Raw genomic sequence first — 27360 nt, 5'->3', positions numbered from 1 at the left:
GCATGCTGGATCCCAATCAGGATTGCACGCTGGATCCCGGTCAGGATTGCATGCTGGGTCCCAGTCAGGATTGCACACTGGATCCCAGTCAGGATTGAATGCTGTACACTGGATCCTGGTTGGGACTGCATGCTGGATCCCAGCCAGGATTACACACTGGATCCCAGTCAGGACTGCATGCTGGGTCCCGGTCAGGACTGCACATTGGGTCCCAGTCAGTATTGTATGCTGCACGCTCAGGATTGCACTGTGCACGCTAGATCCCGGTCAGATTGCATGCCGGATCCCAGTCAGGATTGCATGCTGGGTCCCAGTTAAGATGGTATGCTGCACGCTGGATCCCGGTCAGGATTGCACACTGGATCCCAGTCAGGATTGCATGCTGGGTCCCAGTTAGGATGGTATGCTGCACGCTGGATCCCGGTCAGGATTGCACACTGGATCCCAGTCAGGATTCAGTGCTGCAGGCTGGATCCCGGTCAGGATTGAATACTGCACACTGGATCCCGGTCAGGACTGCACGCTGCTCCGAGTTCAAGCAGTGCCCTCTGCGGGCGAACCAGAGACCAGCTCTCGTGAAGGTCTCGGGAGAGCGGAGCGGTGGGGCAGCGGCCCCCGGTCCCGGGCGGTGCGAGGCGTGGTGCGATGCAGCGCGGGCCGGGAGGAGCCAGGCGGGCCCCGTGGATCCGAGCCGTCGTGGTTAGCTTTGCTCTCCATCAGTCTCCACTGCGCTCACAAATGAGGCCTGGTGCTTCCACCTGTTTCAAGCAATCTCCCGCCCCCATGACCGAGTCAGTCTCCAAGGTGCCCCCCTGCACCCGGAGACCCGTGGAGGTTGACCCCCGCCCGGCGTGGGATCCGCCCCATGCAAAGCAGCCCAAACCCTCATCTAAACGGCTGGAGATGGGCTTTTCCCTCGCTGTGGCGGCAGGGGACTGAACGAGGACAAATGGGCGCGGACTGCAGCTGAGGTAAACTGAGGCTGGACATGAGGCGTGCGCTGGCTCTGAGGGGGGCCCAGAGCAGGTGGAGCCCCCAGCCCTGCCCCCCCCAGGGCACCCCTGGGCTCGGGGTGCAGCCAGGCCTGGCTCTGGCCTTGAGGCGCCTTCAGCTCCCGCCCAAACCTTCCACCAATCAGCACCCACGACACGCCAGGCCTTCCCCCGCCTCAAGACCCAGCGTTATGAATGTCCTCCTCTGATTGGGCCCATTGTATGAGAGCGGCAGCCGCTGCGACCAATCAGCGTTGAGGTGGGGCGGGAGGCGTTGCTATGCATTATTTACACGTTAGAGCTACTCGCTGTCCCACCCCCCCTTGCCCCACGTGGGGGACGCACGTGCGTCAGGTGGGGCGACCAATGCGGATCTTAGTCCCGCCCTTCTCCCTTGTTCTCTACTGGCATAGGCGTGAGGGGGAGGGAACGCACCAATAGGATGGCGGTAGAGGCGGGGCTGCCAGAGCAGCAAGCGGATGAACCAATAGAACCCGGGCGCCGAGCCAATCAGGAGCTGAGGCAACGCTTGGGGCGGAGGGGAGGGGTCAACGGCACCCTCCAGCCAATGGAGAGCCAAGAGCTTGCGGCGGCGGCGAATCCAGCGGCCAGGCGCTCCGGAGGGGGCTTTCAGGGGAGGGGCGGGGCCGAGCGGGTGGGGGCGTGGCGAGCGCGGGGCCCGGGCGGGCAGAGCGGAACGAGCGGAGCCGGCGGCAGGTGGGCGCCCCCTCCTCTCCCCTCCCCCCTTCCATGGGGGGATTCCCATGATGACGTCATGCGCCGGGATTCCCCCCCCCTCTCGTGCGTCCGCGCCTATCCCGCGTTAACCCGCGGCGCCCTGCAGGGGTCTCCCCCTGCCAACGTCACGCGCCGGGATTCCCCCCCCCCCACACGTGTATCCCCGCTTAACCCGCGTTAACCTGCAACGACCTGCATGGGGGAATCCCCTTGGTGACGTCACGCCCCCCACGTGCGTCCGCGCTTATCCCGGGTTACCCCGCTTTCCACTGGGGCTGCTTAGGAAGTGGGATTTCCCCCTCTTTCCTGCTCCCCTCCCCCCTGCTCCTCCCGATCCACGTCTCCGGGTGCGCGTGTGCTGCTAAGGGCAGCGAAACGGCGGGTCTGGTCCCTCGGGTCAGCGTCAGACCCGTGCTGCATTGCAGGCAAGAAGGGGTGTCCCCCCTTGCTCAGACTGGTTCATACTGGGGCAGGGGGGCAGGTTCCCCTGGGTCAGGTGCCGTGTGCACCACCTATTCCAGGGTACCCGATTGCTCACCACGAACAGGCTGTTCCCTGCCCCGCGCTGCCTAGTGGAGAGGTGCTGGAGGCGGGTGCACAAACCCAGGAGGTGTCCAAGCCCCGCGACAGGATGGTCCCCGCAGTGCCAGGACACGGATAGGAGGGCTGTGGACACGTGGCCCAGCTACGAGCGCGTGGTGGGTGTGCGACTGCAGGCGGGAGGCCGGCGGATGTGTGAGAGAGCAATAATCCCCAGTTCAGCGGGGTTACCCAAGGCTTTGGGGTGCTGGAGAGGCTCGTGCGTCCTGATGGTTGTCCGGAGTCTCGCCCGCCCGGCCGGGTCGCCCGCGGTGAGCGAGCCGGAAGGGCCGTTCCAGGCACCCTGTGGTCCAGCAGCAGATCAGAGGGAAGATGTCAGGATCTCAGAGGCTGTCAAGATGGCTCAGCAGCAGCTCTGCAGAAAAGGACCTGGGGGGACGGGGGGACAAGGAGCTGAACAGGAGCCAGCAGTGTGCCCTTGTGCCAAGAAGGCGACCGGCATCCTGGGCTGCATTGGTAGGAGCGTTGCAGCAGATGGAGGGCAGTGATTCTTCCCTCTATTCAGCACCGGGGAGGCCACATCTGGAAAGGATGAGGCCACATCTGCACAAAGGATGTGGACACATTGGAGAATTAGCAGTGAAAATGGTTGTGGGGCTGAGGGACAGGACTGGTGAGGAGAGGCGGATGGAAATGGGCTGATTAAGTCTGCAGAAGAGAAGACCGAGGGGGATTGAATAGCAGCCTTCACCTCCCTGCAGGGGGCTGCGAAGAGGATGGAGCTGGGCTGTTCTCAGTGGGGGCAGATGACAGAAGGAGCAATGGGCTCAAGCTGCAGCAAGGGAAGTTGAGGTTGGATATGAGGAAAAGCTGTCTCATAAGGAGGGCGGTGAAGCACTGGAACAGGCCCCCCAGAGAGATGGTGGCATCTCCACCCTTGGAGGTGTATAAGACCTGTCTAGACAAAGCCGTGTCTGGGATGATGTAGTTGGGGCTGGACCTGCTTGGAGCAGGGGGTTGCACTAGATGTGACCTCCTGAGCTCCTTTCCACCCTCGTTGTGTGTGAATCTAAGGCAGCTGCAGCCTGGTGGAAGTCTCCTGTCATAGTTTCATAGATGTTAGAGGCTGGAAGGGACCTTGCAAGATCATCGTGTCCAGTCCCCCTGCACTTGGGCAGGCAAGGCTGCCTACTATCCCCCCTCGCCACTGGGTCCAGATCTCCCCCTTGTCGAGATGCCGTGGTCACAGTTTCCGTGCAGCAGCTTCCTCACGTCAAACCAAGCCTGGTGCAGGCTTCTAACACGCTGTGCTAGAAACCGTCCCGGCATCGGGGGATTGCTGGTGACTAACAGAGTTACAAAGCAGGATGCCTCGTCTTGGGGAGTGGGGTGGTTATTGCCACGTACCAACCGCGGCTGCTTCCACCGTCTCTGTCTAATCAGGCCCTGCATCTCCTTTGCATCCCGCTGGCTCCAAGGTTCCCGGCCACAGATGGAAGCGAGAGCAAAATTTGATGCCCCGTCTTGAGTTTCCCCTTCTCCCCTTTCCTCCGGGGGCAGACGTCTTGGGGTTGCGTGCGGGGAGAATCCTGCCCGTCTCTGTTACCTCGCTCCTGCCGCCGGGCACCTGGGGCAGCCGGTTTTATCTTCCAGCCGTTGGTAAAATGACCCCTAAGCAGTCTGGGTGTCCGGATGCAGCAGCAGAGGGGAGTGCTACGGTCTGCTCTCGCCATCCACTGCCTCGGGGAGCTTATAAAAGCCAAGGTACTTTAGGGGTAGCCCTGGCTGCGGTGGTCCTGTGCAGGCCAGGGGTGCCTGTGCCCATCGGTGCCAGGAGCTGTATGGACACAGCAGTGGTTTGGAGCCAGCGGGCCTGCAGGTACTAAACAGTCCCGCAGCTCCAGACAGCGTCGTGCGGAGACTCTGGTCGGGAGCGGAGGTCTGGGAGCGGGGCAGGGGGGGTTGTAGGGTTAAAAAAAGGCTGCAGAAATATGGTCCTATTCCTGCTCAGAGGGAGGTTTTCACCTCTGGCCTCCAGTGGGGTGTGTTCGGAGTCTCTCCAGCTGGACTGAGGTCATGGGAATTAGGAGATGTCTGGAAGCCGGTAGCATCTTTCATACGTTGCATCCGAGCGGAGATCCTGGCGCATGAGCTGCGGCCTCACAGCGCAGGGCGGGCTTGCTCTGCTCGGAGCTGGGGAGATGTCATCCCTCTGCAGCCTCATGGCTTAAAGCAGGCAAGGGCTCCTATCTCTTCCGAGGCTGCAAGCAGGGACGTGCCACGGGGCCTTCAACGAAAGAGCATCCTCCAGGCCTGGTTCAGCAGGTTTGCAGCACAGAGCGTGGCGCTGCCTTGACCCGAACCGTTCAACGGGCCGGGGAAAGGCGGTGAAGCGACTGTGAAACATTAGCATGGGACAGGGTTTGTCCTGTGGCTTCTGCCCACCTGGCGCTGCCCTACACGTGTCGGTGGGAAATAACCTCCCAAGTGCAAGTGCAATGAGAGGTGGGTGCCCAGGATGCAGCTCAGCTGGGCGTCCTCAGGCCACATGAGCTGCAGGCTGGGATCAAGCTGCATGGAAATGTGGCAGCAAAGCCTTCCCCTGGTACGCTGGGCTGGTGATTAAGTAGTTGGGACCGGGGCCAGGGAGCCGAGAGCAAGCGTATCTTCTCATGTTGGAATTTGTAGTGCGCATTGCATGCGAGAAATGTGGTAAGAGCGATTTCTGCTGCGAGGGGCAAAGGTGACAGTAAAATCTGTGCTGCTGCTGTTTATTGCAAGGAAAGATCTATTAAAACTCATTCTGCTTTTCAGAAACAAGGGCCGCATTAGACTCTGGAGCGTGGTATAAGCGAGACAGTACGGTGGTTGGTTTTGCGCTGGGTGCCTGGGCTGCAAAGTGCCTCGGAGCAGAGGAAAACCCTCGGCTGGAGCCTGGAGCAAGAAGGGAATAATCCCAAGTATCCCCCAGGTTAGATTTTCTTCCCTTTAACTCTTAGCTGGTGTAGCACGAGGGGGGCGGCTATCAGGCCCCGCGGGTCTAGGGCATGGCCAGGGCGAGAGCAGCGCGTGGCCGTCACCAGGAGCTCCCAAACCCCAGCTGGTGCAAACATGGTTGGACGAGGCTTAGTGACGAAGGAGCTGGAGATTGGAGACTCATGGGATGAGGGTGGAAGAATGCTCCCCCATGGGTGCTGTGACCCCTGGCGAGAGGTGCCGAAGCCTGGGTTGAAAAGCCACCGATTAGCACTCCACCGATTGGCACTGGCCCCTGTGGTTTATCTGCCGGAGAGACTCCTGCAGCTCCCCCGATGCGGCTGGGTTGCAGGGGGTCTGTCCAGCTCCGACAGGGGCATTGCAAACCCCAGGCTTGCAGGGACCTGGCAGAGGCACGGGGCTGGAGAAACCAGAGCTGTTTTTCTGGCCGCCGTCTTCATTTGTAAATGATCAGCTGCTCTGCAAACACAATGATTCCCCTGAGCTATTTATAGTTGCCTGAGCTGGGTTGAGCTGGGAACCCTGCCCCGGCCCCCGGCCACCTCTCTCGGGTAACCCCTGACATTCCCCTGCCCGGGGACCTGGGCCGGAGCCGGGGCTGTCCGGGGCTGTGCGGCATGAAGAGGACCATATGTCCCTCGCCCGCAGCCAAGCGCGCAGCTGTGCTCGCAGACTCGTTAACTCTGGGATGGGGGTGGGGGTCAGAGCATGCTGGGCATGAGGGCGGTGGAGTACAGGAGCAAGGCCAGACCGCTCTGCCACGTGCAGCTGTGCCAGGAGGGGAGGGGAGGGGAGACGAGACAAGGGCACTAGCAGCTCTCTCTGGGCAGCACGGGCCGGAGGCAGGCGCCCGGCTCTGCTCTGGGCTCTCGGCCTGGATCCCAGCATCCCCGTCAGGGACCTTTCTAGGATGGCCTTGCCTGGTTCCTCCTAGCGTCTTGTCCTCTCCTATCCCATGCAGGTCCCTCTGTGCCACCTCATGCTGCCCTCTGCCTCAGCCCTGTCTGATCTGACCTGGTGCCCATGAAAAAGGACCATGTTTGGGCACCTAGAGGTCATTTAAGCAAGCGGGGTGCAGGGGAGGAAGAAGTGGGGAGCCCGTATCCCTCCTCCTGCCTGCCTTTCTTGTTCCCCTTGTCCGAGATCTTGCGAGCAGGACCCAACCTGGAAGGGGCCTCCGGGGCCTTGTTCCCTGTCTGCAGCTGGCTCTCTGCTTCCATGCCCGTGGATTCCCTGGGGGTGTGGATGGGTGACGGTGCCACCCCCCATGTCATAGTAACCTCCATTGACATGTGGAACATCAGTCATGGTTTGGGGGGGGGATCCAGGGGGGCGCAGTCGCACCCCGCTTTGATTCCCGCTCCACCCAAACTTTAAATCCAACTGCCTGGGAGAGGCAGTGGCATTTCTATTCAGGCAGCAGCAAAGGCATCAATTGACTTCATGGCCCTCTATCATCTCCCTGATTCCTGCTCATCTCTTTCTACTCTACAGATGTGAATGACCGTCTCTCCTTTTCAGTGCCCTTGATGTTCTGCTATTCAAACTATCCTTTCTTCGGCAGCATTGCTGTATCTTAGCCATTTCTAGTCGTGCCTCTCTTCATGTCAGCCCTGCAGATTGTTTGTAGCTCTAGCTAAAAGCCTTCTATCGGGTGTGCTCATATGATCTCAGGTGTAGAAGTGATGGACAGTGACATATGGGAGGGACTAGTAAGAAGGATAGATTTTGTTTTATGAGTAAGAGCCATTTTCGGTCCCTTTCCCTTTGTTTGGTTGGCAGCAAGTCATGGGAGGTCAGAACCGGCGGCTCCCTGCGTGGGATGACTGCTAGAGGAGCTGCAGAGCTGAGTTGCAGCCGCTGCGGTCCCAAAGTGACGCGAGAGGCTGGGGTCTCTTCGGCTGATTTCTTGTATTGTCTCAGCTGCTAAATTGGGGTAGAGTTGGGTGAGTTATCAAATGCAAGACGTTCTTCAGCCGGTCTGGCCAGATTTGGGGAGGGGTGGTCTTGCTGCCGGCGGGGGGTTGGACTAGATGACTTCCTGGGGTCTCTTCCAGCCCCTGCTTCTCTAGGGTGATCTGTGATGTACTTTTAACTACAGAAGTAATGACACGATCTCTTTAACACTTTTTCTTTTGCCTCATTTGCTGTGGGTGTTTTGTTTTTTTTAACTGAATGTCTAATTAGCAAATCAGCGCACGTTCCAATAGTTCTGCTTGTTTCTGTTTTGATCTTAAACTGAGTACTATGGCGCTATCCCCTTAGCTTATTGGTAAAGCTTCTAGTTTCTCTTTAACCGGAGAAAAATATGTGCGGATGTGCCGCACCGTCTGCTCCCCACTTTTCAAAATCCAGGTCCCTCCATGATCGGCGGCCCCTTCGGCAGGGTCCCCTTGTTATGGGATTGGAGTGGAGGGTCCCAGGGCACAGCTTGGCCCCATCCCCAGCCCGGACTGCAGCACCTCTGGGGGAGGCTTAAAAACCCCCTGACACATGAAGCAGAAAGCAGGGAGATGAAATCCCTCCTAGCCCCCTGTAGCAACCAGAAGAGGCCAGAAGCCTGGGACATCCCTGCGGCAGAGCACAGGCATCGCTGCACCCAGATCACCCCAACCGGTGCCCATCCAGCCTCTCCTGGACACCTCCCGAGATGGGGAGTCCTTGGTCTGCGTACATCCCACCAGGATCTTGGCTGGTGGGTTCTCCAATAGGGAACGGTCTCCACTTGCCAATGCCAGGTGCAGTGCTGCAAGACAGGAGTGGCATCAAGTCCTTTGTGGCACCATCGGTGCAACAGGATAAAGGCGATGGCTTCCCTATGGCCACTTGGTCTGGCCCCATTGTGTGAGTGGCTGCAGGAGCCCCCCTCTCTCCAGCCCCAGCCACGCGCCCACACTTGCAGCCTCGGCTCTCGTGCCCACCCGCCCTCCCTGATGCTCTTCCTGAAAGTCAGGTACCAAATGGACAGCGGGGAGGTCCCGCCGCCCTTCCCTGCCATCCCTTCAGCGCACAGTTAAGGGGAGTGGAGGGTTGTTTGCAAATGGGGGGAAGGGAATAGCCTGGGACATGAAAGGACACATCTCTGCTGCAGCTGCACCCTGCAGAGCCCCACCTTGCAGTCACCGAGCTGGGAAGGGTGGTGGGGGGAATGATGTCTCCTCCGCAGGCCGTGGCTCTCAAGTGCCGAGATGCACATCTGGAGATGCACATCTGGAGAGCAGTGGGTGTATGTTTGTGTATGGAGAGGAGAAGCCACATGGGCCTGCTCATCAGGACTGGGAACAAGCCTTGCCTTTAAGAGGGTAGGATGCTTGTGTCCCCACCTTGGTTTTAGACTGCCCCCCCATCCCATGATGCTTTGAAGCTAAGGATCATAGGATGCCTATCCTTCCCCCGCTTTCTGGACTGCCCCCCCATCCCATGATGCTTTGAGGCTAAGGATAAGGGCAAGCCAGGTGATGTTCAGGTGAAGAGGTCCCACTCAGCCAGCCAGAGGATCCGGTGTTTCTGCCCTGTTCCTACAGCTCCGGACTCTGAGGGGCCATGATCCTGGTGGGAGAAGGTGGCAGAGTCCTACCCCAGAGGGTCCTGGGGTGACAGGGTGGGATGGAGGAAGCCCCCCGGGCTGCCTCTGGTTGTTGTAGGGGCAGCTGCCGAGTGGGACAAGGCCGGGCCGGATCCAGCCACCCGTCGGGTCAGCTTCGGCACAGTGAAAATCTCTCGGCAAACTAGTGATGGACCCTGCTGTTGCCTAGTAACTGCAGCTGGGATTCACGCACGTCAGTCGTTAGCCTTTGGGCACGTTGGACATCTCGTGAGCCCAACGGTGGCCTGCGATGGCAGGGGACCGGACCCGGCCTGGAAGGATTTCTCTCCATGCAGTCCCCGTGTTGCTGTCCTGTCCTGACCCTGCAGCAGCAGCGTTGCCTGGCTGCATGGAAACCCCCTGCCTGCATCCCTCTGGGACCAGGCAGGAGCATCCGTGCTGGAGCATTGTGGCAGAGAGGAGCAGGGACTTGCACTGGACCCTTGCACACGTGCAAATCCTGCATCAGTCCGAGAGCATCGCGGCATTTGTGCCGGGAGACGACGCACGATTTGTGCTCAGAGGGAGTTGACGTCAAGCTTCAAATTCCTGAAGGGCAGTTAGAGAGAGGAAGGCTGGAGTCGGGCTTTTCTCTGTGACTTTCAGGACAAGAGCAATGGCCTCAAGCTCTAGCAGGGGAAACTGAGGCTGGAGATTAGGAAGAACTTCCTGACTTAGGGGGGTCGCACACTGGAGCGGGCACCTGAGAGACGTGGTGGAGTCTCCATCCTTGGAAACAGGCAAGAGCAGGTTGGACAGACACGCGGCCAGGATGGTTTAGCCAGGGCTGAGCCTGCCCAGTGCTGGGGAACAGGACAAGACGTGGCCTTGTGAGGCCCCTTCCAGCCTGACTTTACCTAACTACCAGGACAGCCACGACTCCCCCAGGTGTCGCGCTCAATTCCAGGTGATGGCACCGGGGTTAGAAATCATAGAAATCCTGGAGAAGCAGGGCTGGAAGGGACCTGCCGAGTTCACATCTATTCCTACAGCCCTGGACACTGTGAGGGCCACGATCCTGATGGGAGAAGGGGGCAGAGTCCTACCCCAGGGGGTCCTGGGATGACAGGATGGGATGGAGGAAACCTTGGGCCACATGTGGTTGTGGGAGCAGCTGCAGAGCTGAGGCAGGATCAGCCCTGTCCAAACCATCCTATATGATCCATGAGGTCCTGAGTTGCTTTACTGAAGAGTCCGGACGGGATCCCGAGCCCCGAAGGGGAGCAGCCTATCCGCTTCCCTTTCAAAGCCAACCTGGCAAGGCTGTTCCCTGCTCCATGACTTTCATTTTGGAGCTTGTCTTGGCTTCACGGCGCCTTTTCCTTTTCTTAATAGATTGAAGTGTCCAGGCTGGAGCCTGTGGCGGGGGACCAGGAGGCAGAAGGACACTTCCAGCAGAGTTTTGCAGGGAGAGGAGAGATTGCTTTCCCAGACTCGCGGCTCGGCCCAGAGGGTTCCCGCTGCAGCGCCGGGGCTCTGCACAGTCTCAGCAGCGTTGGCTCCGGGCTCTTGGGTAAACACCACGTGGCCGTGGCTGGGGAAGGAGGCTTGGCTTGCAAGGAGCGTTCCTCCAGAGTCGAGGGGGGGAGGGAAAAAGCAGGCAGCTGGCGTGCACCCGACCCCATCGCGCCCAGAGCCCTAGAAAGAAGGGGCCGGGACCCCGCGGAGACCCGGGTTGTAATCCGGGCTAGGTGCACGGCACCGAAAAGTCGGCTTAACCTGCGCCTGCCTCCGTTTTCCCATCTGCCGATGAAATGGGTGTAATGTTCCCTTGTTCCTGGCTGCACCCTCACAGCTTGGCATATTAACTCTCACGCTCCAGGGTATCAGCGCCTGGTAACGAGGAAAACCAGGTCCCTGAGTGGCTCGGACTGGGCTTGATGCACCTCCCTGAGATCTCAGCCCCATCTGTGGGCACCGTGGAGGTGGCTTGGGCTGGCAGAGGGGAGGCAACTGGCTTTCCTCACCATCCCTGTGATCTTGAGTCCAGAAGCTCTTCCTGGCAGGACTCTCAGGCAGGCCTGGGCACGTGCTGCAGGACTCAACAGGGGTCCCGCTGGCGTGCTCTGGATCCAGAGCATGTTACGTCTTCTGGAGCTGGGAGGCCGTGGGAGAGATGCCAGGAAAGGGACATCCATCACTGCGGGGTACAGGGAGAGGCTGGATGGGCGCTGGCGGGCGGTGCTCTAGGTATAGCAATGCCCATGCTCTGCTGTGGGGATGTCCCTGGCTTCTGGGCTGTGCTGGTTGCCCCCCACCCCCTTTCTGCTCCATGTGTCGGAGGGTTTTACGCCTCCCCCAGAGGCGCTGGGTGCTGCTGCTGCCCAGGTTGGGCCAATGCAAACCTGCAGGTTAGGCTCAGACCCACCCTGGGATCAGGAAGGGATTTTCCCCCCGGTCGAATTGGTGCAGACTGGAGGGCGGGGGCGGTTTGCCTTCCTCTGTAGCTGGGACACAGCCTCTACCTGGGATCTCTCGAACATATACTAACAATCTTTTATAGAAGCAGGACGTTGTCTGCTTTCCGTGGGGCAGGTTTGGGTGTGATGCCTGGTGCTGTGTCAGGGTGACGGTCATCTTACAGAGATTTTAGACTACGGATATGTCTGGGCTGGTTTGGACAGGGCTGATCCAGCCTCAGGCAGGGCTTAGACTAGATGTAACCCACTTCTTTATGACCCTGTAACTTGTTGTTGGTCGGAAGAGATGTCTCCCACAGGCATGGAGCAGATGCTTTGCTGCTGTCGGGGTCCGGCCCAAATTGATCCGACGAGAGAGCACATGCTGTCGAGCTTAGGCGCCTGCCTTCGGGCTGGAGCCTTCCTCCCAGAGACCTCAATCCCTCGCATGGCACTTGGAGGATGAAACGGTGGAGTCCTTCAGAGCTGCAGTCGTGGAGCAGCCCTGGTGTGAAGCCAGTTGCCAACATCCAGAGGCACGGTGGAAGCAGGAATCCTTGGCAGCAAAGCACCCAAACGTTGCAGGACACAGGGTCACTGCAGATACCTGGCGGCCTGAGAAAAGCCGCTGCATGGCACGTTGCTCTGAAGGCCACGCCGAGTCTGTCGGGGGCTTTGGGAAGCTGGATTGTGGCCCAGCTGACACCAGAGCAGACCTGGCGTTACAGGGAGAGCTAGGACAGCTGCTCCTGGCTTGCAGCAAGATGGTTTGAGACCAGTTTATCCCAGTTGGGGGATCAGTGCAACCCTGCAGGGCTGAGGAGTCCTCCAGGCAGAAGAGAGCAAGCGGCTGCAAGGAGGCCCGGATTTTGCATCAGGATGGCGGGAGGCTCCGTGCCTTGCAGGCCAGTGGGTCTGAGACGGCTTCGTTTTAAGTGGAGAGGAGGCTTTTGATGAGCTGGATTTGAAAATCCTCCATGCAGAGCACGGGGGAGCCCCGTGCGGTCTCAGCCTGCTGTTCATTCTGTAATGGACACTTATCATGAGAGCTGCCGTCCGGGGGGGACATGGAGGGGTGTGGACAGGGTCCCCAGCACGTGGGGACATGGTTGGGGGTGGTGGTGGGGGTGCTAGGGAGGGATTACAGACAGAGATCCCCCCAGCAGGATAAGCAGAGCCACATGTGCCTCTGGCTCCAGGCTGGCTGCAGACCTCGGCATGTGGTGCTTTGCTTCAGCTTCCATTCGCGTCTTCGAGGGCGGGTAAGGGACTCCAACGGCCTCGCTCGTGGATGCCACCGGAGGCGGGTGGCTCTAGCCCTAGCCCAGCCTTCGTCATGCAGGTACCGTCTTGCAGAAGCCCTGTCACAGGCTGTGGTCCGCGCTGTCCTGCAGAAACGGGGCGACGGGCCTGTCTGGCTTGACTTGCTCTGACGTACGGCTGGGATAGAGCCAGCAGCCTGTTGGATTCCTGGCTCCCTGCAGGCCCAGGGGAGTTTTGGCATGGATGCCACAGAGTCTGGCTGCCCACCCCCAGCTCTGCCTCTGGCAATGCCCTGGAGGTGAGCTGCGGGGGTCAAGCCCTTTCCAGCACAGCAGAGTGGCCTTGAATGCGAGCAGCTGGACGAGCAGGGTGTGGGTCTGATTTTACAGTCAGGTGGGGCCCGGTGATGCTATGTGGGCCCCCTGCGGGAGACCTCCACCAGCATCCGCGGCTTCTCCCCTCCAGGAAAACCCTGTGCAAGCAGCCACCTGCCTGCAGCTCGGAGCCAGCCCTGTGCATCACGCGCTGTTCTTGGCATTTGGGGCAGACCTGGGGACTTGGCAGGCCCCTTCTAGCTCAATGTGCCTCTTTCAGAGCCATGCAGTGGGGTTTTTTTGGCCGGGGTCCGGGACAGCGCTGTCCCCCGGGGCATGTCTCACTGATCTTGTGCAGGCAGCCAGTGAAATGCTGCTTGGAAAGCTGTCTAGGGCAGTGGTTTTCCATCTTAGACTCTTGTTAAGAGTCCAGGCCCCCCTTGGAAAATGCCAGCTCTTTGCTTCCCCTCATTTTTTGACTGCAGGAAAATATTGGAGCAATTCTCCTGTTGCAAAGGACTCAGAAAGACCACAGCAGGGCAGTGTGTTTGTGACACTGTGGAGCCCCTGGGTTTGTCTTGTGAATCGTATCTAGGGGTTTGCACAGCTAGCGGTGCTCGTGTTGTGTAGGATCCCGTGGGGCCCCGGCTGAGAATCGCTGGTGTAGGGGAAGGGAGTTCTCTTTGGCACATGCAAGAAATTGCCTAAAATTGCAAACGGGGCTGTGTTTGCATCCAGAACTCGAGGTAACTCTGGATCCCTTTTCAGCGAGGGGTGGTCTGGGCCAAGAAATCCCTGGAAAAAGTCTTCCAGGGACTGCGGCAGTGTCAGTGGCCCCTGTGTAGCACGGTGGCCGGCGTCCTACCGTGGGTTCAGGGCTTCCTCCACCATTGCTTTGTCTACAGGAGGGTCCTGCTTAGTTGCAACCTCTTGTTTAGGCTCGGTCACGTTGAATCGGACCGAGGCTGGGCTAGTTTCAAGGCTCCCGGCTTGCAGCCCCTCACTCTCCAGAAGTCCCCCGGGGCCCTGAAATCGCAGGGGCTTATCGTCCTGCTACGGATCTGAGCACGCTGTCTGGTCGGAGGGAGCCTTTGCTGGTGCAAAGTTCAGAGAGACTTTGAAATCCAGGATGTTGTGGAATGGGGATTTGTCTGGGTTGCGGAGAGCTCGCTATGGGGTCTGGAGGAGGGAGGGGGGGTCTCTGCTTCCCTTTAATCTGCACTGTCTTCTCTGATCTTGCGTGGAGTGGCTGGCTCTTTCGGGCGTGCCATCACCACGTGAAGGGGAAGGCAGCTGGGTCCTAAGGACATCCGTTCCCTGAAGCGTCGGCGTGCCAAGGCAGAGCTGCGTTCAGACTACAAGCCCTCCCTCCTCTCTCTTGGCGTCGGCTGCCTCAGTGTTTCCGAGATCCTCTCCTTGCTGGCTCTCCCGTTCATCCCGGAGCCTCCCAGGCTGCGTGGGGCCGGAGTCTGCACCGTGGAGAAACAGGCAGGTCATTACAGAGCCCGGAAAGGCACCGGCTTCGATCCGTCTCCCTCGTGACCGATCACCTTCCCAAACAGCTGTCCTCCGTCCGCCCCGCCGGACCCTCTCGAGCGGTCTTGGCGCAGGGGGAACCGTGGCTGCAGAGTCGGTGGGAAAGGGAGACGGCTCCGTCCCGCGGCTGCCAGCTGCCTCCTGCACCGTGCACGCTTGGTTTTGCTTCTCTCCGAGCCCGGCGTCTCCCCGCCCTGTTTACTTCATCCCAGCGCGGTGTTTTTCCACCGTCGTTCTCCGGGCAGGGCTCGCTTGCCCCGCCAGCTCCTGCTCGGCAGGCTCCTCTCCCCGGCAGAGTGATTTACGAGGCCTGGGCTGAGCGATTTCAGATGTCCAGGCCGCCCGAGGAGGAGTTCGGCTCTCCAAGGGACTGGCAGCGGGACCGGGGAGATCCTCTCACAGGTGAGTCAGGGCTGCACAGTCCAGGTGCTGGTGGGCTGGGGGGGGTGGAGAGGTCTCCTTCGCCACCTTTCTTTCCTTGGCTTTGTGCTGCGGCTCCTAGCAAGTCTCTGCCTTGATCGTACCTGGCAAGCCTCCGTTCCCACCACACCCCAGTGCTCGCTCGGGGCCTTGGCGCTGGGGACGGTTGCTTTTTGCAGCAACCCTTGCCAGGATGACGTGCTGGGTTGCAACCCAGCTGCCGGCTCTCCGGGTTTCTTGGCTCGGCGCAGCAGGGACGTGAAGACCCGGATTTCTTCGAGGAAGAGGGGGAATGCCGTTGTGTGAAAGCTTGGTTGGGAAGTCGTGTCTGGGTGTAATCAAGGAGATATGACGCCTTCCTCACCCTCCTCTCCACTTCCTCATGGGCATTTTCAAGGAAAGATCTTTTTTCTTCATTCTGCCTTTCCAAATCAAGAGGCCTCTTTTATTGCAGAGCATGTTGTATGAGAGTAAATACGGTACCAACACCCATGTCTGGCCTCACTTGCTCCTGGTTATTTAGCCCAGCGGGTTATGTGCAGCGGTGTCGTACGGGGGATCTCCAAGCACAAGGACTTGGCTGCGCCCCTGAGCCGTTCTGCAGCAGAGTCACTATTCGTTTTGTAGCTGTGCTCTTGAGATCCTTCCCCAGCGCAGCCCGTTGTACCCGTGTCTGCTGCATATCGTGTTCCCTCTTTAACACGTGTTCCTCCGCTCTCGCCACCACAGGCAAAATGTGGCTGTGCAGTCACTTAGCATGGCTTTCACCCCAAATCTCATAGCGTTTGCACTTTGTAAAGCCCCAGCTCCTGGAAGCACGTGAAGATCAGGGATCGTTTTAATAAAACATCCGGCCTGCAAGGTTTCAGAGGGGAAAGAAAAACAAGTGTGACCTGGAGGCTGAGAAACCCGGGGATAAATAGGAAACCTAAACTGGCTGAAATTAGGGCATGAAGTACCGTATCTTGTTGCATCTGCTCAGCCCTCTCGAAACAGCCGCTGGAAATTGGCGTGCACATTATATGTGGGAAATACGGTAAGAACAGTCTCTGCCAGGTCAAACCAAGAGTAAAACCTGCAGCGATCCACAGGGAGCTGAGCCATGAGCCTCGCTGCTGCTATCGGTGACCTAGCACAAGGGACGAGCTCTTCTACTTCGCTCTGTTTTTCAAATACAAGGCGTTTGTTATATCCTGGAGTGTATCGTATTCAAGAAAATGCGGCACTTTCTTTTAGGGGTGAGAAGGGGATTTCTGACTGAATGCATGGGGCTGGCACGAGGGTTTGGGAAGCAGGGAGATCTATTCAGTCACCTGAGCCGGGTCCCCATGCCCTGACCTGCCAATGTGGGGCCTGTAGAGGAGCATCTCCGTGCTAGCGGGGCAGGAGACCAGTGTGAACGCACGGCCTCTCTGTGACCATTAAAGCCAGGATTAGCAAGTGCATTACAACCCTAAGGCGCTCGCCGCAGCACCAGTTTCCCAGCGTCTGCGCGTGCTGCATAGGTCCAGCAGCCAGCGCTGGCATCGCGGACGTACAGGGGTCAGTGAGGGCATTGGGAGAACCCCGCGTTCCCGGTCCCGGATGTTCCCGGTTCTCCTGTGACTCCATTGTTCCTGCTCAAGGGTCGAGTACGGGCCTGGCTTCTCTTGCAGGTACTGTCACGAGGTCCCGTGGCTCTGAGCCGTACGACTTGACCCAGCTGGACAAAGCCTTGGCTGGGGTGAGATAGCTGGGACTGGTCCAGCTTTGAGCAGGGGGCTGGACTAGATGTGACCTGAGGTCCCTTCCAGCAACCCGGGGAGGTCTGTGCAATCTGTGCAAGCCAGGTACAGCCAGACCCTCCCTGACGCATCGTCGGCTTAACGAGATGAATGCAAACACTGAGGGATCCTTAATGAAACTCGTTGGGCTGCACGTTCCCAGGAAGCAAGAGCAGGCAGGCGTAATTACCACCTGGCGTCTCAGCCCTGGGGAGCTGCGAGGGGGCGACGGGCTCGCTTTGTGGGGCTGATTTTTGTCAGCCAGCAACACGCCCAGCCGGTTTGCCCACTCGCCCGGTGTGTGTCCCGCCCCAGCGTGGCATTCGCCCATGCCTCCAGAGCCCCGGATCTGAGCGAACACGTCCGTGCAAGAGCCCTGCTGCACTTAGGTGAGGTTTGACTCTCTTCCCCCACCTCTCTCCTTCCCCTCCCAGATCCAGTAATGATGAATGGTTCCAACGTGGCCAACACGACGACGTCCAGCACGAAATCCAAAGAAGACCAGGTCGTGAACGGGCATGAAGAGAAGGAGAACAACCCTTTCGCCGAGTACATGTGGATGGAGAACGAGGAGGATTTCAACAGACAGGTGAGACAGGGAGGCTCTGCCTTTGGGAGCAAGGACACAAGCGGTCCTTGCCTGGCCCTGTCGGGCTGCTGTGTCTCGAGACACGTACTCCTGCGATAGCACTAGCATCAGGTCCTTGTGCGCCTAAATCCTTCCCTGGATCAGTTTTCTCCCTCCTCCCCGCCAGTCATCTGGAATATTTGTTGGTGGTTCAGCGCATGCTGCATAGCTGCAGCGTCGATTGTACGGCCCACGGGCTGGATCCGTCCTGCAGCACCTTGGCTTTCCCAGAGAGCTGGGAAAATCGGGGCAGGGCTCGCTGCTGAGTGCTTAGCTACAGAGCCCCAGCGGAGAGGTGTGTTGGGGTCGAGATCCAGCCTGCGGGACCTCACACAAGTTTGACACCCCTGCTCTGTAGGATCTACAAAAGTGTCCCTCCGGGGGAGCTGCAGCTGGCTTGTTGGTGGCAGAGAGGGGCTGTCCCCATCAGTCCTTTTCTGGGACCAAATTATTCCAGCCAGATTTGGGTGGGTAGAAGTTAGGCCTGTCTCGGGGGGTGCAGAAATGATATTGTTTTTCCTCCAGCACGTGGTACTCGGGGCCCTCCTATTCCTGCGTGCCCAATTTGGAGAGGAACCGGCGGGTGGGATAGGGGCACGCGGGGCAGCCAAACATTGGAAGGGCTCTCGGTGGGAAGCCGCTTTCTCCATGCTCCCCAGAGGTGGGTGCAAACAGCTGGAGCAGCAGATGCCCATCGGCGGGGCCCCAGAAGCAATGCAGCCAGCGTGCTTTGGTGACGACCCCTCCACGGCCCACCTGGCCTGGATGGGAGGCTGAGCAGAGGATATCTGCAGTTGTCCGAAGCTCTTCAGACGGGGGTGTAGCCTTTCCAGCCGCTAAGCAGGGGACACGGCAGCCCTTTTCCTCTCCTCTGCTGCTCTCCTGACTCACCATGCACAGATGCACGTGGAGCCCGTCCCCCTCGCTGCAAACCCAGCCTCACCGAGCTGCTGTCCCGATGCCAAGCCTGTGTGATGTGGCAGGGGACGGGCTCACGGCCTGGAGCTGGGAGCCTCCGCTGCAGCTCTCGTTTAGGCTCGGCCTCCGGCTGCCATTGGCGGGGCAAGCGTCTGCTCTGGGCAGGAAACCTGAAACCTTCCTCCCTGAGACTCGGCAAAGGCCTGCCACTTGGCAGCAGAGCCCCACGTCAGGATTAGCCATCTCCCGCAGCCCCGGCTGGGCCTGGGACAGCAAGGACGGGCTGTTTCACATGGGATGGGATGGAGGGAGGCCTGTTCTTCCTTCCCCCAGTCCCCAGCGGAGGCTGGGATCCATCATGCGAAGGTCTCCGCAGAATATCTCCATATGGAAACGTTTAAGCTCGTTCCATAGGAGTGACCTCCAGCTCGCAGCCATTCTTCCCAAGCAGCCCGAGACTCGCCATGCCAAATTATGTGCACAGCCGTGCCTGGGCTATGACTCAATTGTGTGTGTTCATTGCATGTGACTCGACGCCGGGCCAGCCTCCCCACACAGCTGCCCCGGCAGAGGAGCACGATCTGTTAGCAAAATGCTGGTCTATCCCCCCTGATTCATTTTTAAAAACGCAGCAGGGGCAGGCAGGGCAATGGTCTTCTCCAGGCTCCGACTAGACCAGCGGTTCTCAACCTTGTTAGACTCCAGATCCCCTTGACCCCATCCGATAACGCCAGCTCTCGTTTTTCCTGATGCCAGAAGAAGAATGGAGCCGTGCTTCTGTTGCAAAGAACTCTGCAAACCTGCAGCAAAGTCTGATGGTTTTGACAGTCTGCATTTCCATTGGAAATCTCTGGGTTTATCTCATGAAGCATGTGTAGGTGTTGGAGTATTTTTAAGCCTCCCCCAGAGGTACTGGCTGCAGCCCAGGCTGGGGCTGGGGGCTGGGCTGTGCCAATGCTCCTGCCGGCACCAACCCCGCAGGGTCTGGGCTAGAGGGTCTTGTTCCTGCGCTCAGGGTCAAGCTAGTCACTGTATTTGGGGTCACAAAGGAAATTTCCCCCCTGGGCAGATTGGTGTGGCCTTAAAGGGTTTTGCCTTCCTCTGTAGCAGGGGCACGGCCTCTCCTTAGGATCTATTGAGCATATATTTCCAAAAGCAGGACGCTGGCCACTGTGGTCCCTCCTTTACCTATGGCATGGTCAGGTGCGATGTGTTGTAGTTTCATGAAGAGGTTAGATGATGGGTTTATCTGGGCTGGTTTGGACCAGGCTCATGGGGTTGGACTGGATGTGACCTGGGGAACACAGAGAGGGGGAACCCGGCTGTGCATTTCCATCCACCCTCAACCCACCCTCTGCTTGGGAACCAGCTTGGAGGTTTTCTCATCCAACTGCCTGCTGCAGGTGGGAGCATCCATGTCTGAATCAGCTCGGACCGGCGTCTTAAACCTCCCACGCTGGAATGGCTCCACAAAGGGCTCCTTTCCTAAAGCCTCCGTTTGTGCGTTAATGGGCGCGGGGTGACAGGAGCACTGGCGACCTGGATGGAGATGCAGAGCTGCTCACAGCTACCTCACTCCAGTATCTCCATCAGAAATGCACTATCCCGAGCATGCCGGTGTGGCCACCAGCAATCCCATCTCCTCAAGCGATGCGGCTGTGCTCCTGGCGCGCTGTGCATTAAGGGCAGAGTGGCTTGAGAGGTGGCACGATGCTTTCACCTAACTCTTTGGTGGGTCGGGCTCCAGGGCCAGGCTCACCATATGATGGAGGCAAGGTTGGATATTAGGAGAAACTTGCCCCTGAGGAGGGTAGTAAAGCGCTTGAACAAGCTACCCAGAGAGGTGGTGGCATCTCCATCCTTGGAGGTTTTTAGGACTCAGCAAAGCCTTGGCTGGGATGATGGAGTTGGGGCCGGTCCTGATTTGAGCAGGGGGTTGGATTAGAGGTGACCTCCTGAAATCCCTTCCAACCTGGATTTTCTGTGATTCTTTGATTCAGTGAATCTTCCCAGCGGCCTGGCAGGGCAGAGCAGACGCATGTGGCACAGGGACACTGATCCGTATCAGACCAGAGCGGGAGAAACAAGGGCTGAGCTCGGAGTGACAGTCCCGGGGACAGGGACGCTGGTTCATTGGGGTGAGAGAGGCAGTTGAGGACCTCTGCTCCCCTCGTGGTACCGTGGTAGCAGGGCACAGGCCCTGAAGTGAGTGTGCAAGAGTCTTGGTACCAGTGGACACAGACATGTCGGAGGAAGCACCGCTGCAGTCATTCACCGCTGACAGGCTGGTGCTTGGTGAACCTTCGTGAGTCACTTTGAAGCAAGCGCCGGGCATGTCAGGCTGCAAGATCACATCAAACTAGGAGGCCATCGTGCCGTGGTCTCCTCATTGCCAGTGAGTGCTGGCACAGGCGTTACCTGAGGAATCGCTCTCCCAAGCCCTGCAGGATCGATTCGTGCCGAGACGGATTTTGCAGCGGAGCCGACAGTCTGTGTGGAGAGCCGACTCCAAATTGGCTCTGAGCAGAGCACCAGCTTGTGGGAGGTTTCTTCTGCCTTTGCATTTCCTTTTGCTCCAGGCTTGGGCCGGGCTCTGAAAGACGCGTCCAGGCGGAGCCTCCCATTTGCATTCACACGGGGAAACACATTCCTGACTCTTCTGACATGACGAGTTCCTACCGCCCTCTGCGGTCCCAGCAGTTCAGGGCCTGAGCTCTTATCCTCCCCTCTCGGCTGGTCCCCAAGCCCTTTGCCAGGTGGGAAATCCCACGTGAGGCTGCTTATAAAGGGAGTGAATGGAGCTGCCCTGGAGACGGTGTCTCTGGGCTGGTGGAGGCAATTTTGGGGTAGGAGGGCGCTGGAGTCTCCCCGCGAGAACAGGGCTTCTTGGGGCTAGGAGCTGGGAAGAGAGTGAGGGTGCTGAACCAGCCCCAAAATACAACCTCAGCCCCAGGAGCTTTGCAGGCAGGTGAGGCTGGATGTCGTGAGGGATTTAGGGCAGGGGGGCGTTGTGTGCCGTGGCAGGGCGGGGAAGGCGTTGGCCGTATCGAGACTCTTTGGCTCCGTCGAGGCTGCAAGACGAGAAGAGGGATCTGGATGAGAAGGGCAGAGCCTGGGGCCCAGGGATTGCAGCTGTTCCCTGCGTACGGGAGCAGGAGATGATGGCTGCATCAGCAGGGTGGAGGTGCAGGTCCCGGGGGGTGGCTGGGAGGAGGCATCCTGTCAGCAAGGCCAGCTAATAGGGGCAGGCTCAGATTGACTAAGGAAGGAGGGTTACCTAGCTGGTGGCATTGCAAACTCTGTATTTCAGGGAAGAACAAGATGGTCTCTGAGTCAAGGCAGTGGCTGGAGCAGGGTGCTGGCTGTTTGGGGGGTGGACTTGATTGATTGATGTCTGACTGGCATGACTGCAGACAGGCCTTGCCCTGCTCCTGCTGTGATGCATCTCCCTGCTCCCAGCCCACCTGACACAGGTGGGACTGGTCCCCCCGCATCGTCTGCTGCCGCGGTCTGGGCAACTATCTCAGCACAGGACAGATGCTTCGACCAGAGACCTAGCATCCTATGTGGTGCTGCCCACATCCATTGAGACCCCCCCCTGTGAAGGGCATGGGCTGTACCAGGTGTTGGTAGTGGGTGAAAAGCCTTTCTCCTTCCAGCCACCCATTTCAATCCAGTTTGATCCAACAGTGGAAACCCTTTCTTCTCTGGCTGTTCCACGGGCTACGTCTACACGCAGCATCAGTGCTTAGTCACTAGGGAGAGGACACAGTGAGCAATGCAGCAGGAGCCTGAATGCCCTTCAGCCTGGTGGGTCAAGGCCTGTGAGCTTATTAAAGAGGCCTGCCAGCTCTTTAACGATGCATGTGTCCCTGGCCTGCCTCATCTATGCAGTTGCACTGAAAATCCCATCCTCTCCAAGTTAAAATTCTTCCTCCCCATATGGCGGGGCGGCTCTGCTCCATCCTCCAGATATGGGCTGGCATATCCAGGCAGGCGGGCTTTCCTCTGCCTACATGAAATGGGAGCAGGCTGCCCTCGTGCGTCAGGAGAGGCAATAGCAGTCAGCCCGACGATGCTGTAGTGCATGCTCGCTGGGAAGCAGACCTTCAGGCAATTGTCTTTACCAAGTCATATAAGAAAATAGGGCTGATGCTTAACATTCAGAAGCCTGAAGGTCTCCATCAACAAGCTCCTAATGAGCAGTCCCCAGATCTGGTCACGGAGATCCACGGTGAGACTCCAGAGAAGTTGAGTATTTTCTGTGCCTTGGAAGCCGTCCCTCGAAGAAAGCTGACAAAGGCGCCTCTTCCTTGGGATGCACCCAGGGGAAGCAGCTGGTGCAGTCACAGCCGAACAGGTTTTTTCCTTCCCAGAGCTGCAAGACTCCTGCAGTCCACGGCCGCGTGGCCTTTCCTGCACAGGAGCAGGAGCAGGAGCAGGGGACCTGATCTCCACCGCCGGTGATCAGCATTGCTTCTGCAGGAGGAGTGGGGGAAGCCAGTGATTTGGAAACTGAGGCTTGAAACTTGTGGCTGAAGGAGACCCAGAGGGTCGGTGGCTGAGCTGGGAGCCAGGAGTCCCTCTCACAGGGCAGTGCTCTGGCGCAGGGAGGAAACCAGCCAGAGAGCACCGATGAGACCCCATTCCCTTCCCAGCGCCTGGTTTCTTGCTGTTTGGCTTCCATGCTGCGGCACCTCCAGTGCTGGTTTCCGCCTGGTTATGATTTCACGCCCAGTCCTACCTGTGCTGCAAGAGGTCAGCTAGAGTCGGGTGCCCCTAGACCCATCCAGGAGCTGCACCGGGGTGGCTAGCCCAGCCTTAGACTTGGCTGGGTTAAACCACTTGCAAGCTAGGGTTCCTTTTCCAGTTCTGCAATCCGCTCCAAGGCCAGATCTTAGCCTGGGGTCAAACCATGATTCTGGCCTAGTATAAAGCATGCCTTGAGGTGGTCCCGGTCTCTGTCCAAAGGCAGAATTGCAGGTGGGGGTCTGTGCCTCTCACGAGTGGGTCTTGGGAGGCGTACAGCGGATGCTCAGGCCAGCAGCTTGTTGAGTTTATCTCCTGATGGGATTTTTGCCTGTCTCGGCCAGGTGGAAGAGGAGCTGCAGGAGCAGGAGTTCCTCGACCGCTGCTTCCAGGAGATGCTGGACGAAGAGGACCAGGACTGGTTCATTCCATCGCGCGACCTGCCTCAAGGCATCGGGCAGCTGCAGCAGCAGTTGAACGGGCTCTCGGTTAGCGACAGTCACAGCTCAGAGGACATTCTGGTAAGGCTGTGGCAGAGGGCTGCACGCTTGTCTGCAATCCCTTGGGCTGGGGAGCACAGAAATACAGGGCACCTCTGGTGCAGGGGTTGTATTGTATGCAAGGGTGAGGGGATGGTATTGCTCTGTCACTCAGCCCTGGTTAGGCCTCAGCTGGATGGTTGCGTGTAGGTCTTGGCTCTACATTGAAGGATGCAGAGAAGCAAAAGGATCCAGAAGCGAGTGACAAAGGTGATGGAGGGGTTGGGAGGACCCGGGGGTGTATGAGGTGGAGAGAACTGGGTGCACGAAGCTTGCAGAACAGATTCAGGCAAATGTAACAGCAGCTCTCAGCTAGTGGAAAGGCCCCGTAAAGAAGAGAGAGGGCAGCCCTGGGAGAGTCTGAGAGTCCAATTTTCCCTTCAGCAAGAAAAGATTGTTGTACAGGGTGGGGACCGGCTAGTTAAGCAGCAGCTCTGCAGAAAAGGACCTGGGGGTGACGGGGGACAAGCAGCTGAACAGGAGCCAGCAGTGTGCCCTTGTGTCAAGAAGGCCAACGGCATCCTGGACTGCATTGATAGGAGCGTTGCCAGTAGAGAGGATGGGTAGGTCTTGTGTGGAAGGGGCTCAGGTGTTAATATACCTGCAAGGAAGGACGCCCTGAGTCAGCTCCCATAATGTGAAGTCTTGAGTAGCCAGGACAGGAGTTATTTAGTGTGGAGAAGAGAAGGCTGAAGGGGCTTCAAATACAAAAGGGATGCGCTGAAGAGAGTGGAGATCAACTCTTCTCTGTGTCCGCAGGGGACAGGATCAATAGCACCAGGCTGAAATTGCAAGACGGGAGATTTAGGGTGCAGTGTAGCAAGGTCTTCTCACTGGGAGGGGGATTGGCATGGGGACTGGTACCCAGGGAGGCGGTGGGATCTCCACACTTGGAAGCTATAGTGCAGGCAAGACGAGCGCCTAGCTGGGAGGATTCAGACAGGGATCGCCCTGCCCTTCCAGCCCCATTTTTATCTGATGCCTTTTTCTCCCTCTTCCTTCCAGAGCAAAAGCAACTTAAACCCCGATGCCAAGGAGTTTGTGCCCGGAGTGAAGTACTGACCCTCGAGGCAACCTTTGGAAGGACTGTGGCCCTGGCTTTGGGGTGGGAGGGGGCGGGGGCTGCCGCACACGGGAGCTGGGAGAGCATCTCTGGGCAACTTGAACCCGGCCCTGCACGGCGGCGCTGCGACGCGGGGAAGCCTTGCTCTAGAAGCTTCTCGAGTCCCTTTTTTTTTTTTTTTATCGTTATTTTTTTTCCTTCCTCTATCGTTTTCTTGGCAGTTTGCTTGCTAGGGCCGGGGGCCGGGCCATCACCACCCCTGCTGCAGCCAGGGGTCGTTTGGGCACACGCTTCAGACCAGCTAATGTGGAGGCCGTCTGGGGAGTGACGGCGTTTCGGGGCTCCCCTCGAGGCGGATCGGGGCCGGCGGGTCTGCTTAGTCGGGGTCGCGGGAAGGTGCCGTGGGAGAGACGGCTTCCACTCCGCTTCCTTCTACCCCGCGGGGTTTTCCAGCTCCGGTCGCGCGGACGGCGGACACTACACCGAGCCCCTCGCGGCTGCTAGAGAGGGGAGCCCGGCTGCTCTCGGCCTCGGTGCATGCTCTCAAGCGAAGGAGCCCAGATGTGCAAGAAACCAAGCCGCCCCCTTCTTCCTCCTTCACCAGGGAAATGTCTTCTCCAACATCCATACTCCTCATCTTCGGGCCTCAGGCTCTTACATGGCCGACAGGCGGCTGAGACCTGTCCCCGGGCCCCCCCGGCTCCTGCTTTGTATGGAGAGAAGGCAAAATTATCCTCCTTAAAATCCACGTCCAGCAACAAAGGTCAATTCTCCTCGTGTCCTGGGTGCCATTTGGGGCCCCACGATCCGGCACGGGCCCTCAAAGACAACCTGTTGGGGCGGCTTGAAGAAGCCACCGTCCTTGTTTTCCCCAACAAGGCTGGGGAGGAAATCCCCCGGGGTCTCCAGCTGGTGCCCTGCCCTTGTTGGAGCCGGCTGCCTTCTGCCTCTTGGAGAAGATGGTGCCCAATGGCTGTCGGGCAGGAATCGATGCCCGTCCTCCATGCCGTCTGCGTGGGATGGATGGCCAAAGTCCCGCTTTGACTTGGCAGAAGTCATGGGACGGGGTGTAGGGAGCCCTCAGCAGCACAGGGGAGGGAAGAGCTAGTCGGGGGGCAGGCTCCGCCATCTTGTCAGGGGTGGGTGCCACCATCTTGTCAAGGGTCGAGCTCTGCCATCTTGTTTTGGCCAGGCCCTGCCATCTTCTCAGGGGCCGCGCTTCACCATCTAGTCCGGGGTGGGATCCGTCATCTTGTCCTGGCCGAGCTCTGCTGTCTAGTCTGGGCGGGGCAGGGTCTGCCATCTTGTTTTGGCCTGGTTCTGCCATCTTGTCAGGGGTCATGCTTCATCATGTTGTGAGGGGCCGGCTCCGCCATCTTGTTCTGCCCGGGCTCCGCCATCTTGTTCTGGCCGGACTCCGCCATCTTGTTCTGGCTGGCATCCCTTCTCACCGGAGCTGGCCATGGCTTCTGGGCGTACAGCCTGCGTGAAAGAAGAGGTGTTTGCCCGTCGCCCATCAGCACCGCGGAGAGGCCAAGAGACAAGGCGCCCGCTCTTAGGGTCGGGGCGGAGACAGTTCGATTGGGCTCTGCCCCGTTGCCCGCTCTCCGCTGCATCTCTTCTGCAATGCAACGGAGCATCGCTCGCCCCGTAAACCAGCGCTCGCCCCTTGCAAGCTTCCCCCTGAGCCGGGGCTGCCCTGGGGTCTTGCAGGGACCTGCGTCCGTCTCGCCGCCCGGCGGCGATTGCAGTGTGCTCCCGTGTTTGTGCAAGACCCCCCGGGAGCAGGGAGAGCCGGCTCCATCGCTCGCACGACGTCTGTATCCGCGGGCCGTTTCCCTGTCCTCCCCGCCTCTGGTTTCTCTCCGACTTGGACGCCCTTTCCCGACACGCTGTACATTTTTAAGACGACGCATTGTTACGGAATAAAACTTTTTGGAGTCGAGCGGCCGGGAGGTCGAACTCTGTGTCCGCGGGTGGCTCCCCAAAACGCCCAGGCTGGGGCTCTGGGTTGCTTTGGGGCTAGGGATCGGCATAGCGCGGTCGAGCGGTAGGGCTGGGAGGTCGTCTCCCTGGGGCAGGATCAGCCCTGTCCCAACGAGCCGTCATCGAAAAGCTTCGTTAAATTACCGTCAACCCTGCCGTAGCAGCGGGCGTTGCACGCAGCCCTGCCCCGGGGGAAGCAGGGCCGCGACGGCCGCCGTCCTGCTTTTATAAAAGGTTAATACATGCTCGAGAGATCTCAGGTAGACCGTGCCCTTGCTACAAACGAATGCAAAACTCCCTCGGTCTACCTGTCTGACCTGGGGGTAAAAATCCTTTCTGACCCTAACTATTGCAATTAGCCTGAGGCTGAGCAGAGGAGCAAGACCCTCCAGCCAGGACCGTGCGGGGTTGGCATGAGACAGCCCAGCCCTCATCCCCAGCCGGGGCTGCAGTTTAAAAACCCCCTGATATGTGCAGCAGACATTGCCAGGCCTGCATGTGATGGGGGGGTGAGGGTGATATGGGTTTTCAGGCCCCAGGCCCCATGGATGAGCTGAGAGCAGCCTTGTGCATTCAGAGGTGGAGGTGGGATGCATTCGCTCTGAGGCTTGGAGACGGATTAGCACGGGGACGGGCTCCTGCCTTTAGCCCCTCTGCAGTCTCCTTCTCCTTGGGGCGAGTCGGCCACGGACACTTGTCCTGCTGCAGAAGTTGGTGCATCTGTGCTGCAAAGCCTTACAGGAAAGCACAGCAGCTTCCCACGGCCTGCAGCAGCCCCCAAGGGCACACTGCAACGCCCCAGCCCAGCAGCCACGGTCAGCGGAGGGGGGCAGCCACTACCTGTCTGGGGTGAGGCTTGCACACTTTAGCACGTGCACCTGTCTGCCTCGCCTGGCCTCACGGCAGATGCTGGTCCTGCCTGGGCCCCA

General features: G+C 58.9%; 1 protein-coding gene across 4 annotated transcripts; it reads left to right on the top strand.

Annotated features, from left to right (window-relative positions):
- The first annotated feature begins 1644 nt into the window (after window positions 1-1644).
- On the top strand, window positions 1645-26390 carry PAIP2B (poly(A) binding protein interacting protein 2B). Of its 4 annotated transcripts, XM_059721408.1 has the most exons (6): window positions 1645-1709; window positions 5085-5241; window positions 10189-10366; window positions 16983-17137; window positions 23188-23364; window positions 24388-26390. In XM_059721408.1, the coding sequence occupies exons 4-6, from the start codon at window positions 16991-16993 to the stop codon at window positions 24442-24444; spliced, it is 381 nt and encodes a 126-aa protein (XP_059577391.1). In that variant the 5' UTR covers window positions 1645-1709; window positions 5085-5241; window positions 10189-10366; window positions 16983-16990; the 3' UTR covers window positions 24445-26390. The 4 variants fall into 4 exon arrangements, with proteins under 4 accessions (XP_059577391.1, XP_006257930.1, XP_006257931.1 ...); XM_006257868.4 differs by lacking the exon at window positions 10189-10366; XM_006257869.4 differs by lacking the exons at window positions 5085-5241; window positions 10189-10366 and having other exon boundaries at window positions 1656-1709.
- Window positions 26391-27360: the final 970 nt, after the last annotated feature.

Source organism: Alligator mississippiensis, chromosome 2 (assembly GCF_030867095.1).
Source record: "Alligator mississippiensis isolate rAllMis1 chromosome 2, rAllMis1, whole genome shotgun sequence".
Taxonomy (NCBI): Eukaryota; Metazoa; Chordata; order Crocodylia; family Alligatoridae; genus Alligator; species Alligator mississippiensis.
The sequence above is the reverse complement of the archived record's forward strand: the minus strand, read 5'-3'. Positions and strand labels throughout refer to the sequence as shown.

Bases quoted from the DNA above. Each gene is read 5' to 3' on its own strand.
- PAIP2B (XM_014597129.3), top strand. From the start codon at position 14,695: ATGTCCAGGCCGCCCGAGGAGGAGTTCGGCTCTCCAAGGGACTGGCAG. The intron at 17,138-23,187 runs GTGAGACAGGGA...TGTCTCGGCCAG, and splicing joins AGGAGGATTTCAACAGACAG to GTGGAAGAGGAGCTGCAGGA. The intron at 23,365-24,387 runs GTAAGGCTGTGG...TCTTCCTTCCAG, and splicing joins ACAGCTCAGAGGACATTCTG to AGCAAAAGCAACTTAAACCC.